The 20,178-nt window shown below is 30.4% G+C and overlaps 1 protein-coding gene across 3 annotated transcripts in view; it reads right to left on the bottom strand.

Annotated features, from left to right (window-relative positions):
- Positions 1-8,784: 8,784 nt before the first annotated feature.
- LOC126771141 (uncharacterized) overlaps positions 8,785-20,178 on the bottom strand; it is a 52,146-nt gene continuing 40,752 nt past the window's right edge. For all 3 annotated transcript variants that reach the window (XM_050490888.1, XM_050490890.1, XM_050490889.1), the window contains 6 exons: positions 17,057-17,268; positions 12,784-12,919; positions 11,250-11,383; positions 10,584-10,817; positions 9,897-10,068; positions 8,785-9,219 (listed from right to left, as the gene is read on the bottom strand). In XM_050490888.1, the coding sequence (XP_050346845.1) occupies positions 9,074-9,219; positions 9,897-10,068; positions 10,584-10,817; positions 11,250-11,383; positions 12,784-12,919; positions 17,057-17,268 (1,034 nt within the window). In that variant the 3' untranslated portion in view covers positions 8,785-9,073. The remainder of the gene's footprint in view (positions 9,220-9,896; positions 10,069-10,583; positions 10,818-11,249; positions 11,384-12,783; positions 12,920-17,056; positions 17,269-20,178) is intronic.

Raw genomic sequence — 20,178 nt, 5'->3', positions numbered from 1 at the left:
GGTTTGGAGCTTATTCTACCACGCTGCTCCAATGCGGGTTGGTAGAATACACATGTGACAGAATTTCAATGAAATTAGACACATGCAGGTTTCCTCACGATGTTTTCCTTCACCGTCAAGCACGAGATGAATTATAAACACAAATTAAGCACATGAAAATTCAGTGGTGCTTGCCCGGGTTTGAACCCACGATCATCGGTTAAGATTCACGCGTTCTTACCACTGGGCCATCTCGACTTCAGAAAAAATAATAACAAAACTTAAAAAATACAACCATTACTATTTTTTTTTAAACTCAGATACTTTTATCTATTAATAATACTTAGATGAACTATACAATATGCTTCAGAATAATTAATTGCTTATAGCCCTTACAAAAATTAACAAAATTGGACATATTACAAACAATCCAAATAAATTTAAATGATCAGATACGTTTATTAAATAACTTAATTTCGAAATACGTGGCATTTTACTCAATAACATTGCCCGGTATTAAAATACCTAAAAAGGCACGGTAAATTAAATTATACACACTTGGCGCGTTGGTTTATGGAATTAGTTAATTAGTAGACCAATATACTATTGTTATAACACATTATACTGTTATAACACATTATATTTTAAAGAATTTACTTGTGTTTTTATATTAATGCATATTCGAATCTATTATACGACCCTTTATCCAATACGCGTTACGCTGCAAACTCTAGATTATCACGTGTTTTCTCACTAAATAATAAAATATACTCACACATTGATATATTTAATCGGTCAATTAAATCATTTAAAAAATATATTCTTAGAGCTCAAAATTCAATTTAACTAATCACATTCACACAAACACACGTACACTCAAATACTTACAGACATACAATCATTTATACACACAAATATAACAATGTCACTGCATAGCCACACTCACCCACAACAAAGTCTGTGTCGCCTAATCGAATTGTATTGTTTTTTTCAACTCATTATTATTTTGTAACATTTACATTTTATTTTTCAAAACTGTGTGTTGCTATTTTTGTTAACTATTATTAGATTCGCATAGTTCGATGGAAAACTGTCTGTATTTTTAATGTCAACATATTTTGTATCATGCTGTTGTTTTTCTTAAATAAATAAATATTTCAAACCAGCGGCCCACCCTGACTTCGTGCGGGTTGAACAGTTTCCTTTTTTATGACAACAATTGATGCCTTGGGTAACATTATTGCAAATTTCATAGGGATCTCTATTTTTTTTTTTGAAAATTAAATATGGCCTATGCTACTCGCTGATAAAGAAGCTTTCTATATGTGAAAGAAATAGTACAATCGGTTAAGTAGATTTTAACTTTACCTATTACAAATAAACATACAAAAAAATCAAATATTTTCTCTTTATAATACTAGTATAGACTAGTATAGATATTGAAAAAAAAAATATCGAATTTATTTTACAGCAATTATCGGTCAGCTACGGTTTATATAAATAATGATAGTCAGATAAAAATCTTAGGCAATGATGGAATATACACGCCGACGGTTGTGAGTTCGACTCCCATCCAGGACAGACATTGCATGAACATCTGTGTCTGTATGTCCTGAGTCTAGGTGTAATTATCTATAGAAAAGGTTGTCAATAATTTAACAGCTTGTCTGTAATAACTCACTTCATTAATCATCAGTGAAATTTTACAACCTACTTAAGGATTTATTATAATACTATTTTGATGCATATATTTTTTAAATGTTATAATGGTTATAGTCAATATCACATATCAATTTGTCACGTTTCACTTTCTTATTCTGCGGTGAGCTTCGAGTTCGTTCTTAAAAAATTGCCTTACTGATAATTACTGATCAATATTACAATATTGTAAAGGGTTTTTACAAATGACAGCCTTCTAATTTGTATGACGGATGCCTTGGAACTATTCTTCTTTTCAATTTTATTTGTATGCTAGAATGACTAGATTCATAATAAGTTAGATTCGGGTGGAAAGGGTTCTGTGCTATTCCAATTGAAAAATAAGAGAAAAATAATCGTAATGATAAAAAAACTTAATAAAATAATATAAAGGGCAAAAATTTTAAAATTTTAAAATATGTAAGAATACTTGCAACCCCATAATAAATCGTTAATAAAAGAAATCTCCCTAAAAAATGACTCATTTATTCCATGAACCAAGCACCAAGCACCAAGTGACTTCGGAATAGATTAATCAATTGATTAATCTCTTTGAATTAATTTTGTGAATTTTAAGCCACTTTCGCTCAATTGAGCGAAGATTTGACCTAAACATTTAGTAAAATAATAGTAAATTTTTTTTTAAATAACATCTTGCAATGCCAACCAGAAATAGAGTAAATACAAAACTTATTATTCGGAAGTAGGCAACTAGTTCAATGAAACTTGTTGTTTCTTGCTAAATTAAATAACATTTTGCATGTATTTTCACTTTACGAATATTCTCGAACTTTCTTTAACTTTAAGTTTAAAACTTTAAGTAATGCGATGTAATCTATATTTTTATCAAAAGTTTAGTCTCAGTTGTTACAGAGGTCGAGGAATCCGTAATTATGATATCTGCTTTAATGTTCTTATAATTACGGAGTTTAAACATGTTTATATATTATTTTCTATTGGGTCTTTAAGGTTGTGTTATGTTGTAATATATTAAAGCAAAGATAATAAAGTAAAACAGAAAATAATAATTAAATTATTCTAGAGAATACTAACAATTGTAAAACTTAAGTTTAACGTCCTTACTTAAAAATATTGTTTATCGGGTAACTACTTAAATAATGCTGTGTCTTCTTCTTTCAAATGTCAAATCAATAATGCTTGAAAGAGATGTATCGGTGTTTAACTAAATAGTTGCTAAACAACGTTTATAGTAAGGCCGTTAGTATTTTAAGGTTAACTTTAATGTATGTCATATAGAAGTATAGAATTTGCTTACGTCAGGATATAGTGTCCTATATGAAATACGTAAAAAGATTCGCCGAAGAGAAATACCTGAAGTAAGCACAAACGTAAATTATGAATAATTCATACGTTTTCACTGAGTTGTTATCTTTCATGATTTTTTATGATCATAATATTTTGTTATTCCTTCGCTACAAAATGTGATGTGTGTATTTATGTAATAAATAAAAACTGTTTTCCTTATCTGTAACACGCTTGTACTTGTTATGTGTTCTTTGCCTATAAATAAAATTAACAAGCAAAGATTTTCGTTGAAATTTCGAAATTTGACAAGCGTTTTTATTTTATTTTCTTATTTAGTTATGATTAAATTATGGTTAAACATAAGTCTTACAATGATGTAATCTATCTATCTATCTATTTATAATAGGTAATAAATGAGGAGACATATTGTTAGTAACTAAAAAAATCTACTAAGTCAATAAACATAAAAATATAACAACTATAACAGGCGTGACATCGCGTGACCAGCATGAAATTGTCAAACGTTTGAAATTAAGCTAATTTCGAATCTGGAATATTCGAATCGAAACTTCCAGGCGTGTTACATAAAATGTTACGTTTTTTTTTTAATTTCGAATAACTTCGTCATTCACATATTTAAAAAAAAATAATTCTGGTTGATTTTAACCTATACGTATTTACCTTACCATTTCCTTTTACCGGCTTCGGCTGGATGTGATGGAATGTATACTTTAAGCCCTTGACAACCATTGATGTATTTTTTTTTTAAAAAATATAATAATAAAAAAAATCGTGCTGCAAAGGACAATAAATTAAATTACTTATTGTATTGAAATGGTTTTATTAAAACGCGTTTTAATTTTTGTTGTCTTAATCTGTGACACATTGACGACATTTTCTAGAATACGTTTCCTAACAAATTATGATGTTTTTGATTAAATCAATAAATAATTAAAGTTATTTTCCAAGCACGGTAACAGCCTGTAAATGTCCCACTGCAGGACTAAGGCATCATCTCCCTTTTTGAGGAGGTTTGGAGCTTATTTCCCCTACGATACTCCAATGTTGCTGCTTTGTGAAATACACATATGGTAGAATTTCAATAAAATTAGACACATGCAGGTTTTCTCACGATGTTTTCCTTCACCATCAAGCCCGAGATGAATTATAAACACAAATTAAGCGCATGAAAATTCAGTGGTGCTTGCCCGGGTTTGAACCCACGATCATTGCTTAATATTCACTCGTTCTTACCATTGAGCCATCTCGACTATTTTCTAAACCAACTGAAAAATGAAAGTTCCGCTTTTACATTTTAAACAAAAAAACATAAATAAAAACAATACTGGTACAATATATCATATTGCAGTTGTCCATTCGTTACTCAGTTGTTCGGAAACGATGTGACATATTTGAATGACGTATGCACATAAGAAACAAATATAACAAGACCAGTCATATAAACATGACGTACTGTTGCGGCATAAATTCATCATTAATGTCATTTGCAGATTCTATGACGTAAGTTTATTCACTGACGGACATTCATTATGAAATTTGACAGATAAATTATACTATGAACGGACGTTTGAAATGTACTTACTTGGTTAGCTTTGTTCAGTATCTGCCAGCGTTTGTCGGCCTCGTTGGTCTATTGGCTAGCATATTAAGCTGCAGCTCTCAAGTTCCTTTCAATATCTGGGTCGGGTCACTAAAATGTTTAACTGATAAGAAAATAATATATATATCATACAATTGAGTAATATATCCTACACAGTTGCCTTTTTTCGTTTTGGCTAACGTGAGAAAAAAACCTCTATGTATTAAATTATTTTACCGCCAAAGAATAATATTTTGTGTCACACTCTTGCGGTTTGAAAGGTGAGTACTGTGTTATTGTTCACAAGGCACAATAAAATAATGAATAAATTTAAGAATCACAAATAAAAGTGAATATTGAAAACAAATTCTAATTCGTAAATTATTTGTCCATAAATAAAATATATTGTTCAAAAGTATTCATAACGAGTTATTCACTAGATAAAGAACCTCATAATATTTAATAGTAATAAAATTATTTAAAATAAATTAGTATTAGAAAATGATAACACAGTTTATTCTTTAAAAGCTTTTATTTCATCACATAACGTACAATGATAAAATTATTATATATTTTTTTACTTTACAATGGCCCGAGGATGTTAACAAAAATATTTTCTATACCAACAATCGCTTCAAGCATTACAAATTTAAATTACTTATCGTTAACAATGTAAGCGTGTTTACAAAACAAATGTCTTACTAAATAACTTAATATAACATAATGGCAAAGTAGAAGATTTCTATTAAAATAATGTTCTTTGGAAGTTAACAAAGGAACAGTTTGATTATTGGATCGCATATCGATTATTTTTACAAGCTTTTATTTAACGTATATTAGTATGTATAAAATCCTGCAACTGAATTTAAAGTCTGTTGTACCAATTAAAAATGATATTTTACACAGAATTTTGGTGCTAGTTCTTATACAAAACCTATTTTAAATTGCATTTGTTTTTGCACAGATGACTAAATAACTTGCTTTTTTAAATCAATTTATTAACATTGCAACACAATTATACAATAATAATCCCTTTTTATAACGATGATGAAGCGATTATCAGATTACTGGTCTCATGTTTTCTAAAATATACAACTAATCTAAGACTACGCGATAAATAAAATTTTCCGATATTATTCTATTTTTAAAATATATTTCGCTCTTATATTCATTGACTTATCACATCATTTAGCCTAAACAAATTAATTCTCTACAATTCAGTGTATAGAGCTGCAGGAAGACATATAACACCAGACCACGTGAATGACTTTACATACATCATGTAAAAGTCAATCCGAAATCGGCAATTATAACTATATTAAGTATATTTATTTTAACAGCGTAACACTATTTATATCGAAAATATTTTTTTTTTTAAGTACACAGATAATTAATAGTAGTTATATTAAAATAATGTTTTCACTCGACGACCAGACCGAATTTGAAACTATATAATGCATTATACAAGGCAGACTTTTATACAAATTCCGGAGAGATTATATAAAGGCTTAATTTATTAGATAAACGAAATAAGGCAAACTTTGTCATGGTAGGTTCTGGCCCTGTTAAGCTCAAGATAGGAAATTTCTATTCTAATAGATTATTTCACTAATTTAATTACAACAGTAAGATCAAAACACATATTATCATACGACTCATATGACGTCATATATTTATTTCACATAAGAAAATGATTTTGGAGGTATATTAATAAAATATCAACTCTAGTATATTGGGCTTGGATCGTATTGAAAAGATCAAAATATGGATAAAACCGTAAGCGTTTATTTTATTTGAAAAATTTCGATCAAAACATTTATGAATGAAATTATAGATGACGTACGTTAAGAATTTGTTATCATGAAAAACTGAGATCATAAATTATAATAAATGTTGATTTTGATATATATAACTCCGTAAGTATTTTACAATAACTCCGTAATTATTACACTATGTAAATATTATACTTTCTGGTTTATATTTCATTTCATATTAAAATAACAATACAAGAAAAATTGCATAAAATTTTTAGACATCATATAATAAATAACGGATGTAAATGAATTTATGATTAATTTGTTATAATAATTGACGCAAAGATAAAAAACGTTGATTGAAATTCAACATTAATAGAGCGTGATGAAAAATATAAAAAAAATCATATTAATATAATCTAAGCTGAAATGTTTGTACAAAAAATAATACTTTTAAAAATACTTTTAAAAATAGAACTCGTTCTGTACTCGGTGTTTTAGTGGAATAAAACTTATCAGAATTTTATCGTTTCCTTTCTCCTCGTAATCATTGCATATTGGTTCGTTAGTAGACGAATGCATACATACATAAATCGGCAACCCAAGAATACGAACTTTACGTAAATGTCAAATAATTAAAATTATATCATTAAATAATATTAACGAAATTTTGAGTAGTTTATTACCAAACACAAAATTGCGGTAAAAAGAGGTACTCGAGACACAGTCATGAAACACTTCTGTAGTAATACACTTAGGTGACCTGAGAATACTTCAAATTTTAGTAAAGAACAAAACGAGCCCGATATTATACTTGAAACGCGTTGTGAATTCTGTGTAAACAAATGAAATAATTGTTGTTCTTCAAACTTATGTTTTTATTTTTATTATTAAGAATTTGTTTGGCAAGTGTTGCCAGTTACCATACCAATAGTATTTAATGTGATTTATGAATTATATTGTTTAGTTAATTTTTTTTATGTTATAAAAAGTAGGTAGGTGGTACCACCTGAGTTTGTGGGTGGTATCTACCCAGATGGGCTTGCACAAAGCCCACCACTTAGTAAAAATGTTGCCTTTTATTTTGTATCTGAGACATATTTCTCTACTATAAACTAAATAATGTCTTTCTGCTGGGATTTCATAAATTGAAATCGGTATTGCTCTAGTAAGCTATATGAATCGACTATTTTTCAATAGAAAGTAATATTGAACTCGAACAGACCAAGCCATTGTTGAAATATCTGTTACATTTTAATGAATATATTTTTAAAATATTTCAAAATATTCAAAACTACGTGTTCTTGTTTTTTTCAGAAGTGACATTTAAATCAATTTAAAGAAGTTTTTTTGATATTTTTTCTATGTATATATTTTTTTACTATAAATTTAATGAAATTAGGAAACACGAAATCCATTTCGTCGATGTCCACAAAATCTTAAAACGATATTTAAATCGAATTTTGTTATTTTTTTTTTTTTTTGATTTACATATTTTTCTGGATAAATTGTTGACAATTTTAATACAAAAACACACAACAGATAGATTCAGCACTAAGTGACCGGGATGACTTACAAACAAACATGATTACAATTCTTTTATTAACCCTGAAACCAAACTACCATTAGTTGTATATCGGAAGTCAGCGGCTTTCATAAACTACATGGTCGAGTTTAGTTCATTGTATTATAGAAAAACAAATACACACACACTCTGTCACTCTATCTAGACAAATATATAATAATCAAAACAAACAAATGATTGCTTGCCTAAATCATTCACGACAGCTGCATAATGTTATCAATTTTAATGTATTCGATAGACAAAAGGAGTGAATACACTATTTTATAAATGAATATATAATAATATAAATGTAGTTTTTTTCTAGAAATATGTACAGATATAATATTATAGTCAAAGAGTAAATTTAATATAAAAATGCCGAGCTAAGTACGTATGTAATTTTTATAAAAAACAAAATTATATAAAAGATAAAGTTTTAAGTAATTATAACAATTATAAATCAAATATTTAAATGAAATAAGTGCATACAATTTCAATGACTTAATTAACATTTGACTATATATATATTTAAAATTATTAAATTTGAAATATTGTGTTAGGTAATCGATTTAAGAAATTAAATTTTTACTTTTACGAACCCTGTTAAAGAAGCTGTGTAAGGAGAGATTAATTGACTTAGAGAAAGCTCTTAATTAATGAGAAATTACAAGCACACATCTTTGAATAATGTCATATAAAAACAAATATTAAATTTTATAATATAATAACGCTTAAATACGAACACAAATAATTTTTTTTGTTTAATTTTTATATTCGTCTTTATATTATTAACACAGATTAAAAATATATTTCAAAGAGAAAGCATATAAATTGATCTATAATTGAACTAGTAACATTACATATAGACTTTCAAAAGATTTAATATCTACACTAGAAAAATAATTTGGTTTTATAAAAATAATTTGATTACCCATTAATAATAATAAAATTAGGGCAAAAATATTACGAGATCACTAATACGTTTTAATATTTACTACGTCTACATTAGTTTAAGCGATTTTGATCAATGCAGGTAGGTATATAGACATCCATTTAATATATAGCGCCTATTAACTTTTTAGTATCATTTTATTTTATAGCTGGTACATATTTTAAGACGTTTATACCGAGCTGATATCATACTAGTGAAAAAACGAATCGCAAATATTAAATCTATATGAAGCTATGTATTGCATGGATTTTTAATTTTTTTTAATATAAAGGTTGTCGAAGCTCATTTATTAGGAAGCCGTAACCAATCAGTAAAAAGGGGTGGAAATTTTGAAGACGTGTTGATGTCGCGTTGGCATATGATGTCTCGGTTCGCGGTTTCTTCAAACTGAGTTCGTTCACGGCCACTGAAATAAAATATTAGGCATTCAACCCATCTATTCGTATCGAAATAAACTTTCATTTCTAAAAGTTTTAGTATATGTTACCGGTAATAGAATTAATGGATGTGGAAAGTTTTCAACTAATAAAATTTTAGCGCTATAGCAGTTTTGGCTAAAATAGATTGAATTAATTTAAATTAAAAACAAATAATACCAAATTTAATTAAATAGACTCTTTTTTTTTAATCAATTCTGTTGAGATAAAGTTGAAGTACAAATAATTATTCTATTAAGTCCTTTGTATGTTTAATTTATTTGCAAAACCTGTTTAAAGTACTTTTCTAAATTTTACAATATTTGAGCAAGATGTTTACTATATTTTAAGTATTGTAGTTAGCAACATCTAGAACTATTTTTATTTATTATAGTTAGTCATTAATTGAAATATTGCATAAAACAAGAGTTTTAATTTTAACAAATCTTTCTTTCTCCCTTTTTCTTTACTTCTCGTGTTTATTCAATATTTATTTTAGTCCCTAATTTTCACTTTATAATATTTTTTTTTTAATTTAACGCGTCTTATTAAATCTGAAAATATAACTAGAACTAGACTTTCTGACTGGCCTTAGCCAAACTGTGTAGAAAAATCTAAATCAAAGCCAGAGCCTTTCTTGATCAAGTGACAATTATTTTTATTTTACCTGTAACAGTTTGTTTCTTGATATCTGCATATCGTTCTCCAGGGCCAACTTCATCAGGTATTGTAGCGGTACATGTAAGTTGAAGTCTTCCGTGAGCTGGTGTTCGTAATTCAGCTATCGACACCCATAGAGATATAGGGGGTGGAGTTGGATCACGAGGTTTTTTTCGAATCTGATGAAAAAAATTTATAAGCAAGATGTTTCGCGCAGTTTTAGCTATGTTAAAATTTGGAGGTACACCTTTCTCATTAAATGGTATATCCTGAATGAACAAACAAACTTTTCATTTTAATTATATTAATATAGATACTTATCTATATTTTAACTTTAACTGAATTCGTGTTTATTATATTAATATTTGTTCAAGAAATATTACGTCAAATAGACTTTAAATCTTTATCTCTCTCTAAGCATATATTTCCGAATTAAAGCTATATTGATTGTCAGGGCGGCTGATTACTTAATTATTTAGTATTGGTCAGATTAAATTATACATACTATACTATAGCCAATAATTTGTTATTATACAATTCCATGACTTGAAAGTAAATTTATATTTATGAAGGTTATTCTTGAAGACTCTTTTAAAACTAAATATAATTTAAACAGAAATATTAAAAAAAATAATATACCGATTTTTTTTATAAATAGTTGAAAATAGAACATTGTACTATCTCATAAACAAACCTTAGCGACGTCATCACTCGGCCCATCCTTCAAAGCGCATTTACTTTGCTTGGTTAAATTAGCCGGCGATTGTGTTGTACTTTCGCTCACTAAAGCCCAGTACTTGCCAGTGTAGTTGAATTCAGGGGCAATATATCTATGCTGGTATTTCCGGTGACGGTAACCGCTTCCGCCTTTGTTCCTCGTTGAACTTGACACACGGTAGGAGAAATATCTAATGGATTCGTCGGGCACCTGAAAATTTATTTGCATTATACAAAACAAGAAGGAAATATGGGGGGACATAATTTTGTCAAATGTTTGAAAACAATTGTTATATAAAACTTTTTATGAAATTAAACTGAAAAACGCTTTAATTTCGTCAATTTTCCTGAGGTAAGGTTTGCACTTCTAAAATGTCATGGTCGAAATGAAATGATTGCGAGAGCGAAATTTTTCTGATGAAAAAACGTTTCACTTCTGTCACGTTTATTGAGATATGCGCAAAGTATAATAGTTTTCACTATTTTATTCTAATGACATCTCAAAAATAAAATTATCATAGTATATCTACGCCGTAGCTACGTCTCCATAAAAGTACTTTATAACACCTAAAGTTATATTTAGACATTTAAAAAAAAAACGAAATTCGTAATACTTTTTTATATATGTATAAATAGTTTTTACCTTTTCATTATCAATATACCAAGTGAGACGCGGCGCAGGCGCAGCGGGTGCACTCGTACAGTTAGCACGTAGCAACCCGCCCACTACCACATCAGGCTTTCCGAATGTTATTATAGGTGGGTGTTTTTGCGAGTCTGTTAAATTAGGAGACATTATACTATGTAATTGTAAAAACCATTTGTTAATAAAATAATGGAAAATGAATTTCTGAGTAATAAGAGATGATACTGCAAATCAGAACTCAATACATCGGCTGCATATACGCCTTAGTAATATTCACTATATTTTTATGTTTCTATATAATAGTATCTAGATCTATCGTAGTTTGTTAATTTTAAACTTCTGCTAACACTGTAAAAATTATGTTCAGCATGAAAGTTGACTAGCAGAGAAGGGTTTATCTTCATTTTATCATTTCTATATATATATATATATATGGTATATGTATATGTATATCTATATATATATATATGTATAGATATACATATACCACAAAGTACGTAAGTTTTTCTATCCTTACCACTCGTTACATTACTCATTGGATTATTATGTACTTACATATGTTAACAGATATGATTAACAACATCGATTAGCATTTTCAATAAAATTAACATATTATAAAAATTACGTAACTCGAGTAATTGTATTGCCAAATTAATTTAAATTATCTCGTCATATCGGATGAGTATGATATATTAGTGTGTTCCAATAGAGTGCACTGAGCGTTTGCGTACACACTTTTGTGCTATATAATATGTAACGCGCAATCGACTAGCTTATTTTTAGTGAGAACAGCAATTATTACAACTAATTATGTGTATAATTTGTATTGTATAATATGTATGTCGCGGCGCCAGTACTATGACCCTATCTATCAGAAACGCCAAGCAGTTCATAGCTGCATGTACTTTGTCGATTAAACTGACAACTATATCAAGTGCCAAGACTGTTATTTTTTATCTTCATCATGTCTGACCTTTCAGATAACGAGTCTCCAAAACTCCCGACATGTATTTATTGATATTTAATTGTGCTTCTATTTTGCGTAACTACTATTTTTATGTATCTCTTATTGTTGTCGAACAGAAATACAATACCTTGAACTTTCTATTCTTAATATATTATATTACATACATACTATATATATATTATATCTTATTCTATTTTTACTATAAATGATTAAAAAAAAACTTTTAACATACTTGTATACGAAGACAATTGAAAAAAAGTGGTTATATGTATCGTGTTATAGTCTACAAGAAGATGATATTCATTCTTGTGACGTCAATAGTTTGAATTTAAAGCTTGTAGAACTGCGAAGCGCAGCTAGTACAATAATATTATATACCAAAATCTTCTCCGAAACGCGCTGCATCTTTTATCGTATAAGTTTTTATATATTTATGTATTAAATTTTAGTAGATTTTTCAGTTAGGCTTTACAAAATAACGTATCATTTATTTATATAGATTTAACTTTAGAACTAAAAAAAGAAATGTAAAAATAAGGCTAGCAAATAGACTATTTTACTTACACACGACGGTAAGCTGGTGAGGCGGAGAGGCGGCCGTGAATATGGGTGTCTCCAGAGACACCTCACACCAGTAGAGCCCGGAGGCGGTCGGGTCCAGATTATCAAGTGTAATAGAATTCTCAGTCACCAGAGACATCTGAAAATGCTCAAGTATATGTCATAGCTCTCAGTTTAATAAATCAACGAAGTAAATATTTTTATTCAAGACAATTCCTTAGTATTTGTGATATTTGATGTCCAATGATACAATTTTGTAGTGAATGGTCGCAAAAAAAAACATGAAGGTCTGACGCTTAATATATTGCTGTGCCTTAATGAGAGTTGGTAGTCACGCATGTGTCAAAGTTTTATCAAATACCTGCATTTTTACGATTTTATCTTCACAGCCACAGATAAATAATTAACATAATTTAAGCATATGAAAATTCGGTCAAACTTTCCGGGATTTGAACCCGCAAGGTTAAGATTCACATCAACCTATCTATTAAGTCTTACACCTTTTCATTTGTTTCTACTATTTTGTGACGTAAGCCGTAAAAAAAGGAAGCCCGCATGAGTCAAATTATAATCTGCTAATGTATCCTCAATACCTGCACTGGAGTACCGCATGGTTCCGTGGGACTTTTACAAATTTTTTATTACATATTATTTTGTAAAATATTACAATTTTGACATGTACAATTTGTATCCATGGCATATTTTCCATGCCTTCAGAGCTTTTAATGAATATTCTCCAAACGAAAGAAGATTATGTTATTAATTTTAATACCAATTTATTTAAATTTATTGGTTTACTTTTCCATTTAAACATGTCCAATAAAACCTTTAACGCTCAAGGACTCAGCGAAATATACGAGGCCATAGCGATGTTAATATCTCAAGATCAATCCTTTCAATCCTGACCGCCTGGCACAGATTTTAGACTATTTGAAGAGAATGGAATAAGTTCCTGACCAAAAAGATTTCATGACGGACAAAAATGACAGCCTAGTTTCTGAAGCGATTGAAATTTAAAATAATAAAATAGTTAATCGAGACAATGAATTTTAGTTGTCAACAATGTGTAATCTCGTGTTATATAAATTTCGTAAAATTAAAGTGCCTTTGAACAAGGTTCGCGCAATCCAATTTTGTTCGTGTAGCGTTTTCGCAGCATTGTAGGAGAAATAAAGACAATTAAAGTGTAATGAAGGTAGACGAGAGCTCGTGCAGTCAACGGAGAGAGCGCGGAGCTCCAAGTCAGCTAATGGTCTCGACAGGTGTTGCCATATGTGGTAACATGTGTCTCGAAATCAGGCGTAATAATAAGAAAGTAAGATTGCGGTTGAAGTTTAAAACGATTAAATGTATTTCCTTAAAAACAATATTTAGTTAACTCAAAATAAACTTTGAAAGTAAATCCCTCTCATAAAATCATTAATAATTATAGTACTCCAATTATACCTAGATAGTTAATTGTTTCACAAAAAAAATTATTTAAAAGAAAGGTACCTGTTCTAAGTACTTCATTATTATATAAAAGCTCAGTTGAAGTTGCATATGAATGAAAGTGTAAAAAATTCACATTTGAATTTATCATGTTGAAGTTAAGTAAGTTAAAAAACGAAGCTTTTATACGCCTCACTTATAAGGTTGAAACTGTTTTTATTACTGATTTTATTCACTGTATTTCGAAATGAATTTTAATTTAATTAGTCGAAGTTTTTTTGTCAATTTTTAATTTTAAAGCGTTGTTTTATAAAAATATCCTTAATGTGTTGATATTAATTAACTTAAATGTTGCCAGGCAATGAATTAAAATTGTTAAGGCTTTATTACACAATACAATAATTTGATGATAGTAATTTGTGGAGTTCGTATTCGTTGATTTTCATATTATTATTATTATTATTTATTTATTTATTTTTTTCAGCCTTTTGCCGTCCACTGCTGGACGAAAGCCTCCCCCATAGAACGCCAACTATCCCGATCTTGGGCAGTCCGCATCCATCCCAAACCTGCCACCTTTTTTAAATCGTCGGCCCATTTTGTCACAGGGCGTCCTACACTACGTTTGCCTAAGCGTGGTCTCCACTCCAACACGTGTCGGCTCCATCGGCCATCAATGCGCCTGGAGACATGACCAGCCCACTTCCACTTCAGCGAGCTAATTCTAAGCGCGATGTCGGTGACTTTAGTTCTCTGGCGAATGTCCTCATTTCGGATTCTATCTGCCAGAGAAACCCCAAGCATCGCGCGTTCCATTGCTCGCTGAGCGACCCTAAATTGGTGGACCAGTCCTACGGTAAGTGTCCACGTTTCGGCACCGTAAGTTATTACAGGTAGGACGCACTGATTGAAGACCCTGGTCTTAAGCGACTGTGGGATCGACGATTCAAAAATATGACGTAACCTCCCGATTGCCGCCCAGCCCAAACGTATTCTTCTTTTAGCCTCCTTCTCAAAGTTGTGCCGGCCAAGTTGTATAGTTTGGCCCAGGTAGATATATTCCTGCACAACTTCAAGTGAAGAGCCATTTACGACCACTGGTCTCGGGGATACATGACGGTTTGCCATAATTTTGGTCTTTTCAATGTTCATCCCGAGACCTACTTGTCTTGAAGAATCGCTCAGGCTGTTTAGCATCTCTTCCAAATCCTGCAGAGTCTCCGCCATGATGACAATATCGTCGGCAAATCGCAGATGTGTAATGTGTTGGCCATTTATATTAATTAATAATATTATTATAAATAATATTATTATATCATTGACAAATACATTTATTTCTTATAGGATTCATTTCAACAAAAAGAACCAACAAACTTTCAACAAGTTTCTTGCACGTTTTTCTCAATGGAATCCACATGACGATTCAAAAGTGCTTATAGAGCTTTACTTTTTCAATAACAAAATTATATTTTGATTCATTTTTTCATTATCATTCGTTTACCCAGGCAGGCAGACAGGTGGCAGGTTTTTGCCAACATTTTCGCGCAGTAAACTGTAAGTATAAAGGTTTTAAAGACTTAACTGCAAATAGTCTGTCGTCTGCCACCTTATGCGCTGACATGCTATATCAATGGATGTTAAACTAAAAGTTACAGCCTGTGAATATCCCACTGCTGGATTAAAGTCTCATCTCCTTTTGTGGTAAATGTATGGATCTTATTTATCCATTGGTTACACACATCTAGCTGATGAATCAGCAGTGTTGTTCGAACCCACAATCTTCAGTTAAGATTCACGCGTTCAACCCACAAGTACAACTCGTCTCATATTGATTGATGGATGCGTCTAGCAAAAACTTCCTTCCTCTCAATATTAGTTAGATGATGTGGTCCACGCTTCAAATATATTCACGTTTGTTGAATCACACGACTTTAAACATTAACAATATATTATTCATTTTAAAACAACAATTTATAAAATGTTAATATTTTATCTCATACAAAACTCCTGATATTTTACTGCAGCCAAACAATGTTAAATACATTCCTAAAGTTTACATATTTCAAATAAACATTGTGAACTATACGGCTGGCGGTATGATCATTGTGTTGTGGTTACGTTGCATTTGTAGTAAAAGGCATTAATTAAAAGTAAACCTGTAGCTTGTATAATAAGCGTATTTTCCACTAAAAGCTTTTAACGGTGATATGTAAAATGTTGGTAGAACCAGTACAGACAATATACGACAAGCTCGAAGGTAGTTTAGTTTGAGTTTTTAGCAAATTTAATGCTATCATATTTCTTTTTTTTATGTCATAGACAGGCGGACGTGCAAATGGGCCACCTGATGGTAAGTGGTAGCCAACGCCCATTGAAGAGGTAAGAAATAATAACCATTCCTTACCTCGCCAATGTGCCTCTAACCTTAGGAACTGAGATGTTAAAGTACAAGTACTGAAGTTTTGTGGTAGAATATCTGATGAGGGGATGGTACCTACCCAGACGATCTTGCACAAAGCTCTACCACCAGTGAAATTTCATATTTTGTCATCATCGTTATTATATCTAATACCTACACAGTTTTGTACGCGATATTTTTCACGGTAGTTGTTACTTAAGATCTATAATCTATAGTGGTTTGTACTATTAGATATACAATATGAAAGTGTAATTTTTTTGTTGTTATTTAGATTTGAGAGTATGCAAAATGAGAGTAAATAATAAGTACTACTTATTTGTATATCGCGGCATAATTACTATTGTCGTGTACAACACATACAAACACATTAATATACAAATAGAGAAAAACAACTACAAAACTCATTAAAATAATTACAATACTCACATTCAGTTTCCCACCAGGGAATGTATAATTCGTGTACGGTGGTTTTCTCTCCCTGACATACTGGAGTAGCTTTGCACCGGACCTCAGAAATTCCACCTTATAAAGCAGCTGCGGTGGCACTTGATGGAGGCATCGAAGCGTTGCAGAACCACCACGTGCAACCCAGCTGGGCGCTGATATTCGCACATCGACCTCCGTCGCTTGACCGCTTCCTGTAAAATGGTTGTATTAGCACCATCGTTTCACCTAGCTTTAACGTTCAACCACAATCTAATTTAAATTCATGGAATAAATAAAGTACGTTATATATTTACAATCATATGATGATATTATTTGGTCAGATTATTCGGATTAAGTTTCGTATCAAAATTATACTATACGTTTAAATATACAACATCTTGTTTCCGATTTTGCCAATTCAATAAATCATTCCTGGGGTACATCATTAAAAGTATTCATCTCTATAATAAGATTCTTCAGTTATTTAACAAAAAAATAATACTTTTGTCAAAAAAACTGATAAACGGTGATAATTATACCTTATATTACTTAACACAAATTTAAAAAGCTTGGGGTTAGTATTTTCAGATTTCATGTAATGCATAAATTTATTTGTGTTTCATTGTCTCTGTAATTAAAATTTTACAAAGAAGAACTGCTGATTTTCTTGCCGGTTGTTCTCAGTATTATTTACATTCCGAAGCGGTGCCATTGAAAAGTGCCATTGACTCAAAAAACTCAAAATGGAATACTTGATTTCATAGATTTGGTCATGATTCCTTTCTTATGGGAGACTAGCTCCTTATGGGAGAATAGTTTTACTCAAATATCTTCCATGTACAGACAACGATCAGTTACAATTTTATTAAATGTATAGGAAAAGTCTTTTAGTTATTAGTTTTGCCAATTAATAAATACAAAAAACATGTTAAGAAAACTTTGATAAATAAACGCCTTATTTAACTTAATAAATAAATTATTAAAATTATGTGATAAAAAATGAGTTAGTACTCGTTGATTGCCCGGGCTTGAACCCACGATCAAGCAAGCACCACTGAATTTTCATGTGCTTGATTTGTGTTTATAATTCATCTCGTGGTTGACGGTGAAGAAAAATATCGTGAGGAAATCTGCATGTGTCTAATTTCATCGGGTATGCTTAGAACCGGTAGTAGCTTGTAAAATGAGTTAAAAGTACTCACAAGAGCTTATTAGGAAAAATAAAATATTGATTTGATGCAAAATTAATAATTAAATAAATAAATTAGTAGATAATAACAAAATTCGTAATGCCATAAAAAAACAAAGGTATTATGACAGAATATTTGATAAGTTGACGTGAAATATTCTCTATCGATGACCTTTAATGTTTCTTATCTCCTTGAGAGCATTTGAAATTAAAATTACATGTCTTTAGAAGCTATTCTTCTAACTTCATAAGAATACACACGCCTCATTGCCAAGTCATGTATCAATACAAGTTGAAGTTGCCTCGTTGGTCTAGTGGCTAGATATAACCGCCCCGACCCTGAGGTCCTGGGTTCAAATCCCAGGTCAGGCCAGTAAAAATTTATTTAGATTTTCTCTCAAAAATTCTTAGTCGCAGCCCGGGGTCTAGAAGTGGGAAGTGTGTATAGTCCCGTGCCTCAAAGAGCACGTAAAGGCGTGGGTCCTGCATTTGAACTTCTTCCGGTCGTGCCGGATTGCCATCCCATCAGATTATGATAGTTAGGTAATACAGAGTTTAGGTGTGTTTGCGCACACACTTGTGTACAGTATGTCCTGCGCAGTTACCTAATCTCTCGGCTGTCATGGCTGAAATCGTTTCGGAAGACATTATTATTATTACGTTATAATCAGTGACTTTTTATCATAAGAAACAATATCTATCTGGTATGTACGATCAGTGACGTCAACTCCTCAATTAAGCGTTTCATGTTACCAAGAACGTATTGCTGGGCCTGAGCAGCTTAAAATTATATAATAAATTCTTAATTTCAATCAAGCTTACGAAATATCATAAGCTCACGAATTTTCAGCAAAGCTTGTAAAGATAAAACTGAACAAGCATGTATTCGTTTCTCTAAGCTACAATAATTATGTTTATAATTCTTCAAGCGCTCGTCGTTCAAGGAAAAAATAAATGAGAAAAACTGTATGAGTAATAGGTGGGTTAAAATTCTTTAGAAAATTATTTTGTCAAATTGCGGGACACGTACTTATTGTGCTTTTACCTCATTATGAGAGATTTCTATTGGCTACAATTTATGTTTTCTAGTCAACAATTATGCAAATTGTATGTCCAATAAAATTTTTGGGTTTCGTGTCTTCGAGATATATGTATAAGGAAAAACATAAAAGACACACATATACACTAACTTGCACACACTCATACTTACATATGTAAGACTACTCATATGAACACAATATGATGTCATCAAAATGTGAACATGTGAAAATTAAATTTGAAAAGTTATATTTTACTAAAATTTAATTTCGACAGTTGAAAAAAAAGGCTAGAAAAGTTATAGTTATTGGTATAATATCTTTTTAGATTATGAAATTTCGTACAAAATATAAGATTTTTTCCCCTACTTATTTCACAACTTATATATATCGCATATTACCGTATCAGCGTCGCATGTCGACTTTTATTATATATATATTATAGAACAGAAAGGCTAGCGTATTACCCACTTAATGGAAAATGGTCACGCAAGCGCGAATTCCGAGAAGAATCCAATTCTTTCTCTTCACGAATACCTTTAAATTATAATTTTCCGGGAACATAAATGGAAGGAGAAATCCAACACTTAGCTATTTATATAAAAAACGAAGATGCCGTCTAAGTTTATTAAATTTATAGTTTTAATTCGTATTTTTATCATAGTTATCCTTTGAACATCACTAAATCTACATATTACATTAAAACGTATATGCAAGTTGTCTACTTATAATATGATAAAATTTGAATAGCTTGTAGATAAGAAAGAATATAAAACAAGTTTAAAAAAAACAAAATGTTTTTTTTTTAATGAACGTTTATATATCCATTTAGATGTACAAATTACATATACATAGATAGATGCACTTTTTTGTTCAAATCGAAAAAAAACTCATTT

This window comes from Nymphalis io, chromosome 10 (genome assembly GCF_905147045.1).
Source record: "Nymphalis io chromosome 10, ilAglIoxx1.1, whole genome shotgun sequence".
NCBI classification, from domain to species: Eukaryota; Metazoa; Arthropoda; class Insecta; order Lepidoptera; family Nymphalidae; genus Nymphalis; species Nymphalis io.
This window is presented reverse-complemented; position numbering and strand designations above follow the sequence as displayed.